Here is a 19117-nt window from a genome sequence, read left to right as displayed (position 1 = left end):
CTCTTTTGCAACTGCAAGCTATAGCTCAAGTCATCAGTGAAATAGCAAAGCCCTGAATGAAATGCACTGTACCTTAGAAAACTTCCATAACACAACATTTATTTAAGGATTGACAATATTGGTTAAATTTGATAAAACAAAAGTCTCCAGGTAAATGGGAAACCATGTCTTAAGGCAGATCTGGGTTGCCTTATAAAATGAAATGACATCCTTAAAGAGGAAGGATCTGTAGTGGGCAGTGTCTGAAGTGTCACTAGCTAACGTGCCCAATTACAGACATTCTCCATTTAACGATGTGGTTGCAACTAGAACAAAAAATTTGTGGTTTCAGATTCCTCCTGACCAATCCCAGCACCTAACAAGTTAAAGGTGTTTTCCCCTCTTTATATAATAAAGCTGTCACCACTCTCACCTGGCCAGGTTGACTGTTCCCTCACAGAGAGATGACTTGCTTTTTCTCTAACGATCTAGTTCCTGTAGAACTGGAATGCTTATGTCTCGACGGGTTCGGACTGATGGCTCCAAGTGGTTGGCAAGGAGAGGCGAATCTTCTCGGTAGATAGGTTCAAATGTTCATTCTGTCCCTTGGCTGATTTCAGTCATTTTGCAAGCAAATTTAAGTGATTAATTGGTAGGAAAACTACCAGATTTGTTTTCGTTCAGTCATAGCCATGAGCTGAATTTTTCAGTCTTGAGCTAGCCCTCGTGTTAGTTTTCACTGAGGCACCTGCTTGCATGGCATCCATATCAACCCCCAAATCCAAGAGCAACCTGGTCCCCACACTAGCCTCCTGTGTGCGCTGCTGCTTTTGGACAACTTGCTGGGCTCTGCCTCCACAAGAAAAGTTGAAGTTTAAAGTTTAACAGTCCAGACTCATTTGAATCTAAATATGAGGCTGATGTTTCACTTAGATACTGATTTCCTCAGACTACGTTATTCCAGAAGAATAAAATAACCTGGGCCCTGAAATGAATCTATGTAGACCAAAATTCAACCCTAGAACCATTTTACCCTGGCTACTTGCCTTTCAGAACAGCACTTCTCAATCTGTTTGAATGTCAAAATCACTTGGGAAGCTTTTGAAGACATCAAAAAATGTCCCAATGCCCAGGCCCATCCTTTTGGATGGGGCTTTAAATTGATCTGCAGTGGGAACTGGGCATCATTCTTATTTTAAAAGCAGCTCAGGTGATTCTAATAAACTGATAGCTAATAAAATTAGAGTCAATAACCACTTATCTTTCAAGTGGCTTGCCAATACAGTTTGCATTAATGGGGCTTCCTGTGCCTGACAAAGCATTACCAACTCCTGTGGAAACTTCAAAACCTGACAGTCCTCAAAAGAAGGCAGGATACTAATCCTGCCCTTGAGTAAACACAATAATTCTTAACATATCACACATTTGAGTAGATATTTTCATCCTGCCCAAACAATCAATTGCACTTACCTATTTTGGATTTCAGTAATTTCATACTGAAATATGGTGACATATCATCACCAGTAATTTCCTCACTTGTACTAAGATTAAAAAGCAGGGGCGAGGGGTTCAGAGGCACTAATACACCAGCCAGTGTAAAAGCAACCCCTTCACATAATATTGGAAACAGAACTCTATTCCTTGCTCCCTGTCAACCTGCTACCCCAGAGGCTGTCAGAGCACTGGCAGGAAGCCTCAGCACACAGCACCCAAGAGAATCTCCCAGGTCACCTGGTGTTGGAATTAATGCTTATAAGCAACTACCAGCATCAAGCTCCACATTTTAAATACTTTGAAGAATTTGTCATCTACCAGGCTCTTATCCTGATAAGTCTGTTCTTATCCTGCATTATTATCTCAGACTCTCAGAGCACTAAAACATTTTGAATGAGACAAGCGCATTGCTACATTTGCATGGTGTTGTATGCTTTGAATTTTACTCCAAGTCTTCTTTTAGGAATAATTTAAAAATTATAACTTTGTATATACCACCATATGCTTTTATGTATAATTTCAAAACCAAATGCAGTCTCTTTAATGACATTTCAAAAATTTATTAAAGGAATTACTCTATTTTCCTTCTTTTTGAAGAAAAATATCTCACAAAGCTGAGTTCAATAAATGAGTTGTTTCAAAAAATATATTAATACTAAGATGTTATATTTCTAGAACTATGTTTTTGATGTTTTGCTCTGGTCTTAGAGTTTAACATTTCTATACCACTCTACCCTTTCAAAGTACTTCTTTTCAAAAGAGCCACAAAGAGTTTTAAGGCATTCATTCATTAATATGCAGTTAGTAGCTCTACAAAATAATTACTTCAATTCATTCATTCATTTGATGAGCTCAAAATAAAGTTCCAGATAATTCAGAAAATTAAATATAATAGTTTTCCAGAGTGTCTTTCAATCACATGAGGCACAAAGAAGCTAGAGCCAAGGTTCATGTCATGATCACAAATATTCTTAATTATAACTTTGCTCCAGAGGATGTATATTTAGAAATAGGTGGAATACTTCCATAAACCCCTATTAACTGAAAGCATTCTCTTAATCAACTGCACTTTTGTATTAGAACACTTGATTATTTGAACTAGCAATGTTAACTCCTCAAGCATGGCGGGGAGAGGAACAGACTGAGGCTTGTATCTTAAGAGATACAAACCCTACCTAACTGTATGTTACAAATAGGGCTACTGATATGTTTTTGCAACTAATGATTGGGGCATACATTTCACTTAGGAATTTTTAGAAATATACTTCTTTTTTAAGTGAAGGTTGGCTTTAATCTAACTTTATTACCATAATTTCGCTTTTGTGCATGTGCACCAAGGACACATGCTAAAAACCCTTAGAAAGAAAAATTATGGTCATGCATGGTATCTTATATTGAGTTTAACCTCAGTACTGCCCATATTAACCAAGAAAACACAAGTTTAATGAGAACAAATTTAGCACTTTCAACAATATTTCAGGATTTAAGAGTGTACCCTAAATGAACAAGATTTGTAATATCTTTTTAATTAAATGGTTTAATTCTAAAAATCTACAACGAACTCAAACAAATTTACAAGAAAAAAACAACCCCATCAAAAAGTGGGCAAAGGACATGAACAGACACTTCTCAAAAGAAGACATTTATGCAGCCAAAAAACACATGAAGAAATGCTCATCATCACTGGCCATCAGAGAAATGCAAATCAAAACCACAATGAGATACCATCTCACACCAGTTAGAATGGCCATCATTAAAAAGTCAGGAAACAACAGGTGCTGGAGAGGATGTGGAGAAATAGGAACACTTTTACACTGTTGGTGGGACTGTAAACTAGTTCAACCATTGTGGAAGTAAGGACTATAAATCATGCTGCTATAAAGACACATGGACACATATGTTTATTGCAGCACTATTCACAATAGCAAAGACTTGGAACCAACCCAAATGTCCAACAACAATAGACTGGATTAAGAAAATGTGGCACATATACACCATGGAATACTATGCAGCCATAAAAAATGAGTTCATGTCCTTTGTAGGGACATGGATGAAACTGGAAATCATCATTCTCAGTAAACTATCGCAAGGACAAAAAACCAAACACCGCATGTTCTCACTCATAGGTGGGAATTGAACAATGAGAACACGTGGACACAGGAAGGGGAACATCACACTCCAGGGACTGTTGTGGGGTGGGGGGTGGGGGAAGGGATAGCATTAGGAGATATACCTAATGCTAAATGACGAGTTAATGGGTGCAGCACACCAACATGGCACATGGATACATATGTAACAAACCTGCACATTGTGCACATGTACCCTAAAACTTAAAGTATAATAATAATAATAAAAGTATTATGCCAAATAAATACAAGGATTTTTATGGAAGGATTTGAGTTTCATAAATATGGACATACAGAATGACAAGCCCCACACCATAAAGATGAAAACCACCCTTTAGCATTTAACAAGCAGTCTCTTATGCTTGTTTGAGTGTAATCTTCCCACTCTCATATTTTCCAATAAAACCTGCACATGAAAAGCACTTCACGATGATTAGCCCCACTAATCTGCCATATAACAGATGAACCGAATTGACAGATAATATTTTTCCAGCCTCACTAGCTTACAAAGTCCTCATTCCATAAAGTCTGAATGATGTGGCATAACACGATCATTGACAATCAAGTGTCAGAAACCTAATTTCTCTGAATTCATTTGCTGGCATAAAATATTTATTTTTCAGTATATGTTTATGAATACATTGGGCAGATCCCTCACAAGATCCATGCTGGTGAGGTTCTTCTTAGGATAAAAGAGAATTTGTTGTCTTAACCATTTTTGTTGGGCTCTCATACTTCTATCCTAAGAATCTCCCTCACCCAATTCGCATTTCATTCACACATCACGTTTCCTGTGTACGTGTCTAAGTCACACCTGTCATGTGTATAATGAAGTGGGCCAATTTTTGCATGTGTACCTTGAAAGCTCAATAAAAAGTTAGCCTTCGTGAATGAATTTACTAAAAAGTGAATTATTTCCACATTTATGGAGAACTGCAAACCTTATGTTGCTAACTATGGTCTTAAAAGCATTTATCAGATTTTAAAGTAAGTTCCATCATGACCATCTCCTCATGCTCTTCATTATCAAGATACTGTCACATTTTTGGCACAAATGATTTATGGAAATGAGCATATTACATTTGTTGCAAAGCATATTTGTCCTTTATTAAATATGATTGTGTTATCTGACACAGAAGACTTCTGTATTTTTTAAAGTCCATTCCTTAATATATTCAGGAATTAGTATTTCCTAAAATGCAAAATAATTGAAAAAAATCAGATAATAAAATTAGTAGTTATTAAGCTATTAATATTTATAATTTATATGCAACATTTATGCCAAATGTAGTACTACAGCTACATGTACCTTAACATATGGTTATGAGCAAATATTGCATGTTGCATTACATAGAAAAGTATATGTACATATTGGGTATAGAAGAATAAGAAATAACTTCTTTAATTTTTATTTTCAAAAGAGATGAAAAATCCTATATTGCGTCTAAACCTGATCAGACTTTTATGACTAATCACAGTGCTGCATGCATTGAAAGGCATTTTTTAACTTGTGTTATATTTCATTATTTGCTGTCATTGGTTTTCCACTAGAGTAAGGTAAGTCCTCCTTACTAAATCTGGGGAACTGTTTACTTAGTTTCATCAGTGTCACCAAACTTAACTGGGAAGTTTTGTAAAACACCTTTGCAACTAAAAAAAAAATCTATGAAAACAGTAATAAATGATACTGGTATATACTGGAATATTTGAAACTTATATCCATGTAAATTCGGAGTCAGTCAAATTGAGATAAGTCCCTAATATATACAATATTGGGCACAACAGCATAGACCAGAGTGCTAGTCAGCATTTCATCATTGGGCAACAGATTTGACTTAGATTCTGCTCTGTGCTTGACACTGTATTGGGTGCCCTTGAAGTGCTCACAGTTGATAAATTTGTTATGAGGGACAAGGGAAAATAGAAATGTGTACAAAAGATTTAGGGACTCTGATTAAATGGAATGTCTTTCAAAAGACCTACTATGCTGAAGATGCATGAGGGTCCCTTGACTTGCCAGTTCTCCTCTAAATTAATAACTGAATTGGCAGATGGAGTAGATGTATTCATAATACTTATGAGTTCTAGATCTTGTCCTTAGGTAGATTGGCCACTTTTAATATATACTTGTATTTGTCCTCTGAGATTCTTCAAAATTTAAGAAGGCAAAATGGTTATAATTTATTGAACATCTATATACAGTGCTAGTTTTCATTTAATCCTTACAGCTCCCTGAGGTGCACATTATTGGATATTATTCTCATCCCCATTTAGCAGAGAAAAGAAATATGAAATCTTCAGTATGTGTGAGATATTTTTGCCTGCACTTATTTATGCATAGCCTTCCTGAGAATGCATGGCCTTTAAGTCAAATGTGTGGCATCCTCTATGCAGGGGAGTTTCAGTGATAGTTTGAATGGGAGCTTCCTGTCTTACACTCACCAATATTTCTAAGATATGTTGAACAGTCCACTGGATTCTTATGTCTGCATTCATATAAATCATTTGTTCTACCATATGTTTTGGTGATAAATTACTGACAAGTAGAAATGCCTGTATTTCTATGAGCTCAAATTAGTATCAATTCTCTATCTCCTCCATTTCCTTTAGAATCCATTAAAAAATCCATTGAATTGTTTTCATCATAATAAATGAACTAAGATTGTGTCTCCTTTAAAGAGTAACAGTTCAAAAGAGCACAGAGTCACTAGTTATTCAAAGACCCTGCAATGGCCATATTTCCGATGCAGAAACAAGGAAACACTTTATAATTCTATATGCCATCTAAGTCCCTAAACTCCCTTGGCAATAATGGAAATTTACATTATCATTTCCAAGAAGCCTTTGTTGTTCATTCTCCCTTCTTTCAATTACTTACTCACAATGGAAGAATTTTAAAATGGACCTAGTTCTATCCACAACCAAAGAAAATTGATATGTCAAGTGGCATAGTTGATGTGCCTTGAGATGAACATTACCTCCTTTTATTGAACTTAAAATAAAAATTACTTTCTCTGGTAATTACAGTGAATAAATAAATCTTTAAAAGTTCATTGCACTTCTTATTTCAGTTATAATGTTATCTATAGCTGTACATCAAAATGTATCAAAAACAAAAAATAGGCTCACAAATATACTACACACCAAAAAATGAGTAAATATAAATTTGTTAAAAATTCCCCTAATCCCCAATGCTGTTGGACATTTTAGAAGGTACAATAACTGTTTAGTAACCATGTCAATTTATTAAGTGGTCTTAGAGGCAGACAGCATTTTAGTATAGCTTGCCATAGTGCTTGATTTTCAAAGGCTCATAAACTGGAAATATCCACTTCATTAGATTCCAACCTAACTGACTCAAAAGATTTTTATATTTCACATACCAAATTACCACCTAGTTTCCATGATGCTTTGATAGTGTGGTCTTTTTTTTTTTTTTTTTTTTTTGAGACAGAGTCTTGCCGTGTTGCCCTAGGCTGGAGTGCAGTGGCGCAATCTCAGCTCACTGCAATCTCTTCCTCCCAGGTTCAAGCAATTCTCCTGCCTCAGCCTCCCAAGTAGCTGGGACTACAGGCACATACCACCACGCCTGGTGTGCCACAACATCCAGCTAATTTTTTGTATTTTTAGTAGAGATGGGGTTTCACTCTGTTAGCTGGATGGTCTTGATCTCCTGACCTCGTGATCCACCTGCCTCAGCCTCCCAAAGTGCTGGGATTACAGGTGTGATCACTGCACCCAGCTGCCATTTTTAATGTGACTATATAAACACTAGGCATCTATAGCAAGTCCATTACTATATGCATATCAACATTCTCAGGAATCCAAAGATATGATACTGATACATAAACTTATTCAAAATTAAAGAGCACCCAGGCCAGGCACAGCGGCCATGCTTGTAATCCCAGCACTTTGGGAGGCCAAGGCAACAGGATCACTTGAGGCCAGGAGTTAGACACCAGCCTGGCCAACATAGCAAGACCCTGTCTCTACCAAAAAAAAAAGAAATATATTTAAAATCTTTTAAGAAAAAAAATGTTATTTAAAAAAAGAACATCCAGTGATTCAAAATGTCCCCTAAATTGGTTTTAAGCTTCCACCTTGGACTAGTTTTTATGGCACTAAAGATCTGCAACCTGCTAGTATTTATTTTCTCACCTATAAAGATGGAGACTTTCAATCAGCTCCATAATAAGTAAATGATTATATGGAGATGTTGCTTTAAAGCTGTTAAGTAAGCACATCAAGTTTTGTTAAAACTGAATGTTCTTTTGTTCCCATATATTAAGGTAACTTTCATGTCAATCTAGGTTGCACTGAGATAACAAAATATCTTGAGTGTTCTAACTTTATCTTTTTTGATGTAAAATATTTTAACTATTTTAAATTCTGAGTACCTTATACCTTTAAACGTGTTTTAACAGAATAATTTTCATTGCTTTAACTTTGCAATTATTCCTTATAGTTTAAAGAGTAATGATTTACAACAGGAATCCAATCAGTAAGTCACCATAAGTTCAACAAACATGCCTTGACCACCCATGCACGGGTCAGGCAGGAGGCTCAGTGCTATGGTGCGGGGGTGGGGGGTAGTTGGGGGACTGGCCCCCATACCAACAAAAGTTTAGTTGTGGGGAGCCAAGATATGAACACAAACTCCTTCAAAGCAGGACATGAGCACTATGAGAGTTCAAAGTAGAAAAAAAACTTCACTTATGGAGGGAGTAAACAAAGAAAATGTAACACTTGAACACGTAGAATCTAGGAAGTGATGTTGACAGCTGGCCAGTGAGGCGGGTAGAAAGGACTTAAGGCGTTTGAGTAGAGCAGTTTGTATAGGAATGTAGAAAAAGAAAGGGCAGAATAAGATTAAGCATGAAGAGGACTTGAAATGTCTAAGTTGGTTTAGCTGTTGCTCCATAGATAAGAGGATTCTGCATGGTTTTGGGCAAAGTGAAGCCAGTGTTTGAGGAAAAGTTTACTGAATCTGGTGTGCAAAATCAACTGCATGTATGTGTAGGAAGGTATACATGCAAATGTATACAATTATGCATTCAGTTATACTTTCTTAGTATTTCAGGGTTTCCTTTCAGTGGAGTTTTTTGTTTTTTTTTTGTTTTTTTTTTCCACAAAAGGAAAAAAGTTAAGGAGGCTAGTTCAGGGGGCCACTATAATAGCTCAGGGAAAGAACTATAAGGCGACTGAGGATGCTGGCAGTAAGACAGCTAGTTCCAGTCCCAAGATTTTGTGAATAAAGGAGCAACAGGATAATTTTTCTTGACACATGATTAGTTCAATACATTAATTCCTTGGGGGTTTTTTTGTAACTCAATTTTACATAGGCAGCAGTTAGTACTTACAGCAGCTAATAAATGGATAAATTTGTGTCATTCAACTATGACACTGAAACTGATCAACTTAGTTGATACATGTAATATTGTCACATGGAGGGGATGGGAGGGGGAGGATAGTAAATCTGCCTAAAGACAAAACCTGATTTTTTTGAAATCTTTTTCTCTACAATGTCTTCAGGATATATTCTTTGTTTCCATTCTATTGTTTCTAGCATTTTGATATTATTGAAATCTAGCAGGGGATGTTATTAGTACTTTATTTTATAAAATATGTATCAGTTTGACGTCTTTGTATCAGTATTTTAGCACAGATGCTATTGATTTTTGATTATACATATCTGATGAAATTCAATTTATGTCTTTTCCTTTGAGATATTTTATTATAAATTTTCTAATGAACCTATGAAATTATCTTGTTTTAAAGTTTATATTTTACAAGTGCTAGTATAATATGCCTAAGTATAATACCTATTATACTAGGTAAAATATCATTTTACACCTTACTAGCATATTGATGATTGATAATGCAGATTATACTGCTCAGAACAAAATTACCCTTTCCCCCCTCTCTTACCCTAACTCAAGTTCATGTCATATTGATCTTTATGTTGGAATCACATCACATGACATTATGTGCATTTTATGTCTTCATGGAATTTGGGAGAAAAGGCTTTGGGACCATGAGGAAACTCAGTGAATTTGAAAAATACTGATAGGCTCACTCTCATAAACCACATATTGATGCCACATATGGATATATTGTCACTCAGGTCAGAGTGTGAGAATATGATCCTTTCAGTGATATTATAGCTCACGATCCTTTTTAAAGGACCATACCAAAACATTAACAGCTATCACTACTAGTATTGTACAATTTCCTACAGGATCCTGAAATCCATCTTCAGTATTTTTATCAGCTTCCCACACAGCATATATGTATAAATGTGTGTATGTACATATGTGGGGGAATACATACATACACATTTACAATTATACATTTGGTTACACTTTCTTAGTATTTTATGACCTCTTTTCAGTGGAGTGTCTCTTTCCTAAGGCCATGTTTATAAAATATAACCCAGATGCTTATGGTTTGAGGAAGACAAGAGAATCCAACATTCTGAGAAAAACTGACCGCCTTATTTTGTCTCATGGGACTGCATGAACTAGGAATGTCAAGCTGATCCAGCTAACAGTCTGTTTCTTTGTTTTTAGTTTTTAAGCTTTAAATGAGAATGTTTGCTAAAGGAACCAAATTATTTTTCCTACTTGTTAAAGATATATTTAAACAAGGCAATGGGTATCGAGCACACTTCTCAAATGAAAGGTACTCAAGTAAATATTTCCAGGAAGCATTCAAGAATAAAATTAAAATTTAAAACAGTTTCAGTTTGCTGTTGCTATGAATCAAGAGAGTTTTGCATATTTCCTGGTTCAGAGCTCACTCATGAAAAGACAGGGATTTCTGCAAGGCCAAAGGCAGTGAGTACAGGTCCCAGCCTTTAGTTCCTCTGACCCTGGGTGGTAATGTGAGCATGACCTATTAACCCTGAAAATTTTCAAATAAATATCAGAGTAACTTAGGACCTAGAATAGATTGCATGTTCAATGATGGCACTTACATGCTCTTTCTCCTTTCCCTCCCCCTGCCTCTATCCTATTTGACTTTAACAGCACTCGCAAACAAAATTACATGATGAATTTTTCACGACAACATGGGCTCAGGCACTTCTACAACAGAAGACGAAGGTCACTTAGGCGATACCCATGAAGAATCAAAAAGTTTATTTTTTTTCTTCCAACATGTGATGTGTTGCTCTCCATTCTTTTAAATCTCGCACTACATCTGATATCAGGAAATATCTGTGAAGGACTTGGTGATTACCTGAAAGCCCTTCTCAAGACCGAGTGTACACCACTTTCCCACACTGTGAACTAATGACAAGTGACTTATTTGCTCATAAGTAAATGTCTTCATGTTGATGTGTCTGTGAAAGTTGTGATCTGTTGTAATATCGGTTACACTGGCAGTATTGACAATGAGAAACAGTTTAACAGAAAAATGAAGTTTAAGCACAAAAAATTTAAGATATTTTATGTTTAAAATGGCATTTAGCACAGTATTTAACATTCTTGGTCACAAAGCTATTTAAGTGGACTGTATTTCAGCTATGTCTCATGTTTTATATGATTAAATTATCATTGTCCTTTATGTATTCTCTTCTACAATATAACACATTGAAACTGTATTTACTTGTTATGTTGTAATATTTTGCTGCTGAATTTGGGGCTACTTATATTCTGCAGAAAATTAATTGAAATACCTATTCAAGAAGATAGTTGTAAAGATATTGTATCTCCTTTAATATACTCCTTAAAAATGTATGTTGGTTTAGCGTTGTTTTGTGGATAAGAAAAATGCTTGACCCTGAAATATTTTCTACTTTAAATTGTGGATGAAGACCCTATCTCCCACAAGTAAGTTCCCATTTCCTTGTCTAAAGATTTTTTTTTTTAAGTGTTCTGTGGCTGATTTACTAACAGTAACTGCCATTTTGTGTCTGTGATAACAGAGTGATTTGTAAAACAGTGGTTGTTTTTTCATTGTGTTTTCTTCGTGGATTGTTTTTTCTGCGGGTCATATTCATACCTTCTGATGAAGCTGTACAACACCAGCAACATTCTAATGGCCCTGTAGCTCTGAACGCTATTTGTGTAACTGAAAGGTTGCACTCTAGGGTGAACCAAGCTAAAAGCCCATGCTTAAATAAAAATTATGTCCAAAAGCCATTGAAGTTCATTGGTCTTCATTCATTTTTAATTAAAGTTTATGTAAGATTTGCAAGCCTGGTCAGTTTGGAAGTTATGATGTCAAATATTTGTACCAGTTTTTTGTTTCATCATTGATAATAGCAATTATGAAGCCACACTTTCAATTTAGCCATTTTTCTCTTATTCACCTTTTTCTGCTAATTACTCTGTAATTACACTAAGAAAAGTCAATAGATAATTCCAATAATGACTTCACTCCTGAGAATTTTGTTAGCTGCTAACGCTTGTCTCATCATAAGCACTCATGTGTTCATTGAGTAAATATTTATTGAGTGTTTGCTGTGGTCCAGGCACTGTGCTAGGTGTTGAGGATAAAATGGTGATTGAAACATTTTCCCTTCTTGATTTTAACATCTACAAAATAAAAAGTATGTTAATATCATTGATTTTTTTTTTTTACTTTCAAGAGGAGGAAAAAAATAAGAAAAAAACATTAAAACTAGATGTTTCAGCAATGGCAAACTTTCTCAATACTTTTGACCCCTCCAATGCTGAGCCTAAATACTCCTACAATGAATGAATTAATATTTTAAAGAACGAATACACCCACTGGAGAACAGCACCTTTTAAGACACTTAAATGTGAAAGAAATAACTGATTTCAGAGGATTCTTCCTACCATGGCTCACTTTAGTCATTTTGTGTATGCAGTCCTCCATCAAATATCTATTAAGGTATACCATGTGCCAAGCATGGGCAAGGGCACTAGAGATGGAATAGTGAACAAAAGGAGACACAATCTCTGCACTAAGCAAAGTCACAGTTAGTGGAGGAGGAAGGTATTTACTAATAATCACATAAATAAACGGATAACTGGGTAAATACCTCATTAAGCACTAAATATTCTTTTGATAAGCATCTATTAAACATCTACCATACTAATGTACATTATTTGGGAAACTACCACGAATGAAACATGGTTCTCTTTCTCAATGTGTAGTCTAGACAGAAACTCAGAAATACCAACTAATACATACAATACTAAGAAGAAGGTGCTGCCATAGACATGTATTTTGGGGTCTAATGGGCACATATAAGCATCCAGGCTGGGCAACATAGTGAGACCCTGTCTCTACCAAAAGAAAACTTAAAATTAGCTGAGTGTGGTGGCATGCACTGTGGTCCCAGGTACTCAGGAGGCTGAGGTGGGAGGATCTGGCCTCAACCGAGCCCAGGTCGAGGCTGCAGTAAGCTGTGATCACACCACTGCACTCCAGCCTGGGTGACAGAGCAAGATCCTGTCTCAAAGAAAAGTAAAAAATAAAAAATTTCCAAGTGATATCATACTTAGTGATGAAAAACTGGATGCTTTCTCCCTAAATTCAAGAACAAAACAAGATTTCCTTTTACCACTTCTACTCAACCTTGTCCTAAAGATTCTAGCCAGGGCAATGAGGTTAGAAAAAGAAAAGGCATCCAGATTCAAAAAGTGTAACATCAAACTGTCTTTATTGGGAAACAACATGATTATGTGCATAGAAAAGCCCACAGAATCTATGAAAAGCTACTAGAACTAATAATTGGGTTTGTAAGATTACAGGATACAGAATCAATATACAAAGATCAATTGTTCTTCATTGTTGAGGGGAATGTAAATTAGTATAGCCATTATGAAAAATGTATAAACGTTCCTCAAAAAACTAAAAATAGAACTATCATACGACCAAGAATACCACTTCTGGGTATATATCAAAAGGAACTGAAATCAGTATGTCAAACGGATATCTGCACTCCCATGTTCACTGTAGCACTATGCACACAGTAGCCAAGACATGGAATCAACCCAAGTGTCCATCAGTGGATAAATGGATAAAGAAAATGTGAGCCTGGGTGCAGTGGCTCATGCCTGTAATCCCAGTACTTTGGGAGGCCTAGGCGGACAGATCGCTTGAGGCCAGGAGTTCGAGACCAGCCTGACAAACATAGCGAAATCTCGTCTCTACTAAAACTACAAAAATTAGCTGGGCATGGTGGTGTGTGCCTGTGATCGAAGCTACTTATGAGTCTGAGACACAAGTATCACTTAATTCCAGGAGGTGGAGGTTGCAGTGAACCAAGATGGCACCACTACACTCCAGCCTGAGTGACAGAGCTAGCCTCTGTCCCCGCAAAAAAGAAAATGCGGTATATATACACAACTGAATACTATTTAGCCTTAAAAACAAAGGGAATCCTGCCATTTGTGACAGCTTTTGGATGAATCTGGAGAACATTATGCTAAATGAAATAAGCCAGGCATAGAAAGACAAACATTGCATGATCTCACTTACATGTGAAATCTAATAAAGTTGAACTCCTACAAGTCGAAAGTAGAGCAATGGCTACCAGAGGCTGGGGCTGGGGCTGGGGATGGGGGTGGGGAGGAAGGGAATGGAGAGTTGTTGATCAAAGGATACAAGATTTCAAACAGACAAGAAGAGTAAGTTTTGAGAGCTGTTGCACAGCAAAGTGACTATAGTCAATAATAATTTATTGTCTATTTCAAAACAATTAACAGTAAATTCACAATGTCTTACTAAGAAAAATGATAGGTAAGTGAGGTGAAGGATATGTTAATTAGTTTGATTTAATCCTGCCACATTGTACACATATATCAAAACATTGTATCCCATAAATGTGTACAATTACGATTTGTCAATCAAAAACAATAAAAAAAGTTTTAAAAGATCAATTGCAACTTTGTGCAATGGCAGTATCATAGCCAGTGGGATTTATCCAAAGCACAATTATTGCTAGTTGAAAAGATCATTGTATTTCTATATACTAGCAATGAACAAATGTTTTTTCAAACTCTTCTTAAACATTAATTTATATTAAGTGTGAGCCAAGGTAATAGGACAAGTGATTAATAATTAAAATGACAAACCAGGCATGGTGGCTCACATCTATATCCCAGCACTTTTTAGGAGGCTGAGGCAGGAGGATAGCTTGAGCCCAAGAATTTGAGACCAACCTGGGCAACATAGCAAAACCTTGTCTTTACTAAAACTACAAAAAATTAGCCAGGCATGGTGGCAGCATGCACCTGTAGTCCCAGCTACTCAGGAGGTTGAGGTGGGAGAATCACCTGAGCCTGGGAAGCAAGGCTGCAGTGAGCCGAGATTGTGCCACTGCATTCCAGCCTGGGTGATGAGAGTGAGACCCTCCCTTAAAAATTCATGATAGTGGTTACCTCAGTTAAGGGAATAAGATCAGAGAGGTGTATGCAGAAGATCTCAGCTCTATTAAAATGTTTTATTCCTTTTTTAAAAAGTTAGAATAAAATAATGTTAAGGTTTAAATGAATTGTGTGCATACAAAATTGTTTATTCTATTATTCTCTATTCCCATGTGAAGATCTAAATATAGCAAAAAATAAGGAGAATGTATCAAGCCAACTCAGTGGGAAGATACATTCTAAAAATAAAAGTATGTGCAAAAATGCAAAGTCAGGAACTAGCTTGGCTCCTCGGGAGACACGGAGCATTGGATTTGAGGGGCTTACAAGAAGCAGCCTGAAAAGATGGAGAGGGGCTAGTGTTGCAGGAGTGAGAGATGGGGAGTAATTTCTCATACCAACAAAATTCAGCTTTAATCAGGAGGCATTCACTGGAAGTTACTGGAGGGTTTTAAGCAGACGACTTTTGATCAGATCACTCTGGCCAAGGTGTGGAGAATGGCTGGAGTGAGTGAAGAAGAGAAGGTGGGAGACTAGAATTGATAGGTAGTCCTGAGATAACAGCTAAGGAATATTTTTAAATTGACAAGAATTTTGCTAAGGATTCATACTTCTCCACAGTAACTACAACCTGCTCACCTACAAAATATAATAATAAAGACAAAAAGTAACTATGCATGTATGTATTGTTCAGAAAAAAAATCAGCTGTTATTAAAAGAATTCCATTTCAGAGGTGAGAGGGTTTGTCATGATTACTGTTTCTTCCATGTAGTCCTTTGGGTGTTTATTATAAATAAATGGTTACAGTTGTTTTGTTTTGTTTTTAATAATCCAACATGGCTGTAAACTGATGCTGCCTTTATAGACATGGGAGACCATGCAATGACAATGGGAGTGTCTGCCACCCTCCAGTGGCCCTATTACCATATTCCAGTGCCTGGATCCCCTGTCCCAGAATTCATGCCAGTGCAGCCAAGAAGGAGAAGATAATGTCTGGAAAATATAACTTTTCATGGAGAGAGTACTAGTAGGATAATATATGGAGATATGTAAGTGAATAATAAAAAGGCACAGAAATGTGTGTAAGAAATATTGCCTCATAAACCTAGAAACAGTAAACTAACTTATATCAAAGTTATTACAATACCCCCTTAATGTTACTAACCATAGAAAGCAGACACAATGAGAGAAGTCAGACATTTTTTAACACCTCTACAATCACCTTTACAGAAACTAAACAGCTCCCTTAAAGGCTAAAGAAGAAACTCAATCACTATTAATTCTAACACAATTTCTTTCATATTGATACTTTAAGCAATTTCAAGTTGGTTCTTTGCTCTGCCTCTAAATTTCCTAACTGTAACAAAATACTTTCTAGCACCTTCTTTGTGTGGAGCTTGATAAAACAAGAGAAGGAAAGCTGTCTTTTGGCCTCTCTACCTAAGACACACCCTGATATGGTTTGGCTGCGGCCCCACCCAAATCTCATCTTGAATTGTAACTCCCACAATTCCCACGTGTTGTGGGAGGACCTGGGAGGCAACTGAATCATGGGGGGTGGGTCTTTCCCATGCTATTCTTGTGACAGTGAATATGTCTCTTGAGATATGATGTAAAAGGGGATTTTCCCTGCACAAGCTCTCTTCTCTTGTCTGCCACCATGTGAGATGTGCCTTTGGCCTTCCACTGTGATTGTGAGGCCTCCCCAGCCACAAGGAAGTGTTAAGTCCAATAAATCGCTTTCTTTTGTAAATTGCCCAGTCTCTGGTATGTCTTTATCAGCAGCATAAAAATGGACTAATACACACCTTCATTCAACCAGAACTCTGTTCAAATTCCCACACCACAAAAACCAGCTTTCATCCCCAGTCCTACAGATTATCCAACTCTCATAATGGAGACAGAAAAGGTAGGCATTTACTTACAGTGGTAGGCATTTACATATCTCACAAAAAATTGTTAATATAATTAATGATTACATGAATAATAATATAACTGTAACTTTTCCATGAGGGATTTATATTTTAGTAAGTAGTGTTAAACTTCCAGAACTGTTTCCAGATCCAAAAGAATGAGTTTTTAATGGAGAGACTTTGGGTATTTAGGTAATTGAGGTGGGTATTTAGGTAACTGAGGTAGGTATTTTAGCAAAATAGCTTTGTCAATTGCCATGGCAACGGAAGTCTTCCCTTTGGATGGATCAGACACTGAGTTGCTAGTCCGGTGACACAAGTTCCAGGGCCCACCTTCCTGTAAGACTTTGACTTACAGGTTAGTCCACTAGATCTGTTTCAAACTCAGTGCACACAAATGCTCAGCATTTGATAGTTTAAATACCTCCAATGGCACATCTGCCCTGCCCTGCTCATGCTGGCCTGGTAGGCGAGCTTCTAAAACCAAGAAAATAGACCTGATTCTCAGCTGAAAGAGACATTGAGGAGCTGCCTAAGCCAGAGATAATGTGTTAGTTACACCTATTCCTTGGGTGACACTCTCACCCCAAGTCATTATTACCTCCCATGCTGCTTGGGATTGGGGCAGATCCAGGTTTTGGTGGGCTATTAACTTACACAATTTGGTAGAATCACTGTAAGGAAAAAAAAAAAACACCTCAATATGAGAAATACAAAATTAGGTACAAAAGTGCATATTTAAAATGAGAAAAGAAATCGCAACATGTTACAAATTTATAAATATTGAAAAACTGACAAATTTCATAAATACTATCTGGAACTGCCAGACTTCATCAAGAAAAGATGGACCAGTAACCAAAGATGTCTGGTAGGCCGAGGTTGGCGAATCACTTGAGGTCAGGAGTTTGAGAGCAGCCTGGCCAATATGCTGAAACCCCGTCTGCACTGAAAAAAAAAAATTACCCCAGCATGGTGGCAGGCGCCTATAGTCCCAGCTACTCGGAAGGCTGAGGCATGAGAACCGCTTGAACCCAGGAAGCGGAGGTTGCAGTGAGCCAAGATTGCACCACTGCACTCCAGCTTGGGTGACAGAGTGAGACCCTGTCTCAAAAAGAAAAAAGAAAAAGAAACCAAAGAACCAAAAATATCATCCAATATACATATAAAATAGGTAACTTTATTTTTTATTTTTATTTTTTATTTTTGTTATACTTTAGGTTTTAGGGTACATGTGCACAATGTGCAGGTTTGTTACATATGTATCCATGTGCCATGTTGATTTCCTGCACCCATTAGCTCATCATTTAGCATTAGGTATATCTCCTAATGCTGTCCCCGCCCCCCCCACCCCCCACCCCACAACAGTACCCGGAATGTGATGTTCCCCTTCCTGTGTCCATGAGTTCTCATTGTTCAATTCCTACCTATGAGTGAGAACATGCGGTGTTTGCTTTTTTGTCCTTGCGATAGTTTACTGAGAATGATGTTTTCCAGTTTCATCCATGTCCCTACAAAGGACACGAACTCATCATTTTTTATGGCTGCATAGTGTTCCATGGTGTATATGTGCCACATTTTCTTAATCCAGTCTATTGTTGTTGGACATTTGGGTTGGTTCCAAGTCTTTGCTATTGTGAATAGTGCCGCAATAAACATACGTGTGCATGTGTCTTTATAGCAGCATGATTTATAGTCCTTTGGGTATATACCCAGTAATGGGATGGCTGGGTCAAATGGTATTTCTAGTTCTAGATCCCTGAGGAATCGCCACACTGACTTCCACAATGGTTGAACTAGTTTACAGTCCCACCAACAGTGTAAAAGTGTTCCTATTTCTCCACATCCTCTCCAGCACCTGTTGTTTCCTGATTTTTTAATGATGGCCATTCTAACTGGTGTGAGATGGTATCTCACTGTGGTTTTGATTTGCATTTCTCTGATGGCCAGTGATGATGAGCATTTTTGCATGTGTTTTCTGGCTGCATAAATGTCTTCTTTTGAGAAGTGTCTGTTCATGTCCTTTGCCCACTTTTTGATGGGGTTGTTTGGTTTTTTCTTGTAAATTTGTTTGAGTTCATTGTAGATTCTGGATATTAGCCCTTTGTCAGATGAGTAGGTTGCAAAAATTTTCTCCCATTCTGTAGGTTGCCTGTTCACTCTGATGGTAGTTTCTTTTGCTGTGCAGAAGCTCTTTAGTTTAATGAGATCCCATTTGTCAATTTTGGCTTTTGTTGCCATTGCTTTTGGTGTTTTAGACATGAA

The 19117-nt window shown here is 37.0% G+C and overlaps 1 protein-coding gene and 1 pseudogene across 4 annotated transcripts in view; both read left to right on the top strand.

The window, feature by feature from the left end:
* The window catches only part of RELN (reelin), a 543089-nt gene extending 531346 nt beyond the window's left edge, over nt 1-11743 (top strand). Inside the window, exons 64-66 of one of the 4 annotated variants that reach the window (XM_032761300.2) lie at nt 472-555; nt 5021-5156; nt 10628-10716. In XM_032761300.2, coding sequence (XP_032617191.1) covers nt 472-555; nt 5021-5150 — 214 coding nt within the window. In that variant the 3' untranslated portion in view covers nt 5151-5156; nt 10628-10716. Of the gene's footprint in view, nt 1-471; nt 556-5020; nt 5157-10627 lie in introns of all 4 variants that reach the window. The other 3 variants (XM_032761303.2, XM_032761302.2, XM_058425556.1) reach the window with 3 other exon arrangements.
* Nucleotides 11744-14459: 2716 nt separating this feature from the next.
* Nucleotides 14460-14587, top strand: LOC131381331 (U4 spliceosomal RNA; annotated as a pseudogene).
* Nucleotides 14588-19117: the final 4530 nt, after the last annotated feature.

This window comes from Hylobates moloch, unplaced genomic scaffold (assembly GCF_009828535.3).
Source record: "Hylobates moloch isolate HMO894 unplaced genomic scaffold, HMol_V3 SCAFFOLD_1, whole genome shotgun sequence".
NCBI classification, from domain to species: domain Eukaryota; kingdom Metazoa; phylum Chordata; class Mammalia; order Primates; family Hylobatidae; genus Hylobates; species Hylobates moloch.
Note: the sequence above shows the minus strand (reverse complement) of the source record. Positions and strands in the feature narration are given on the sequence as shown.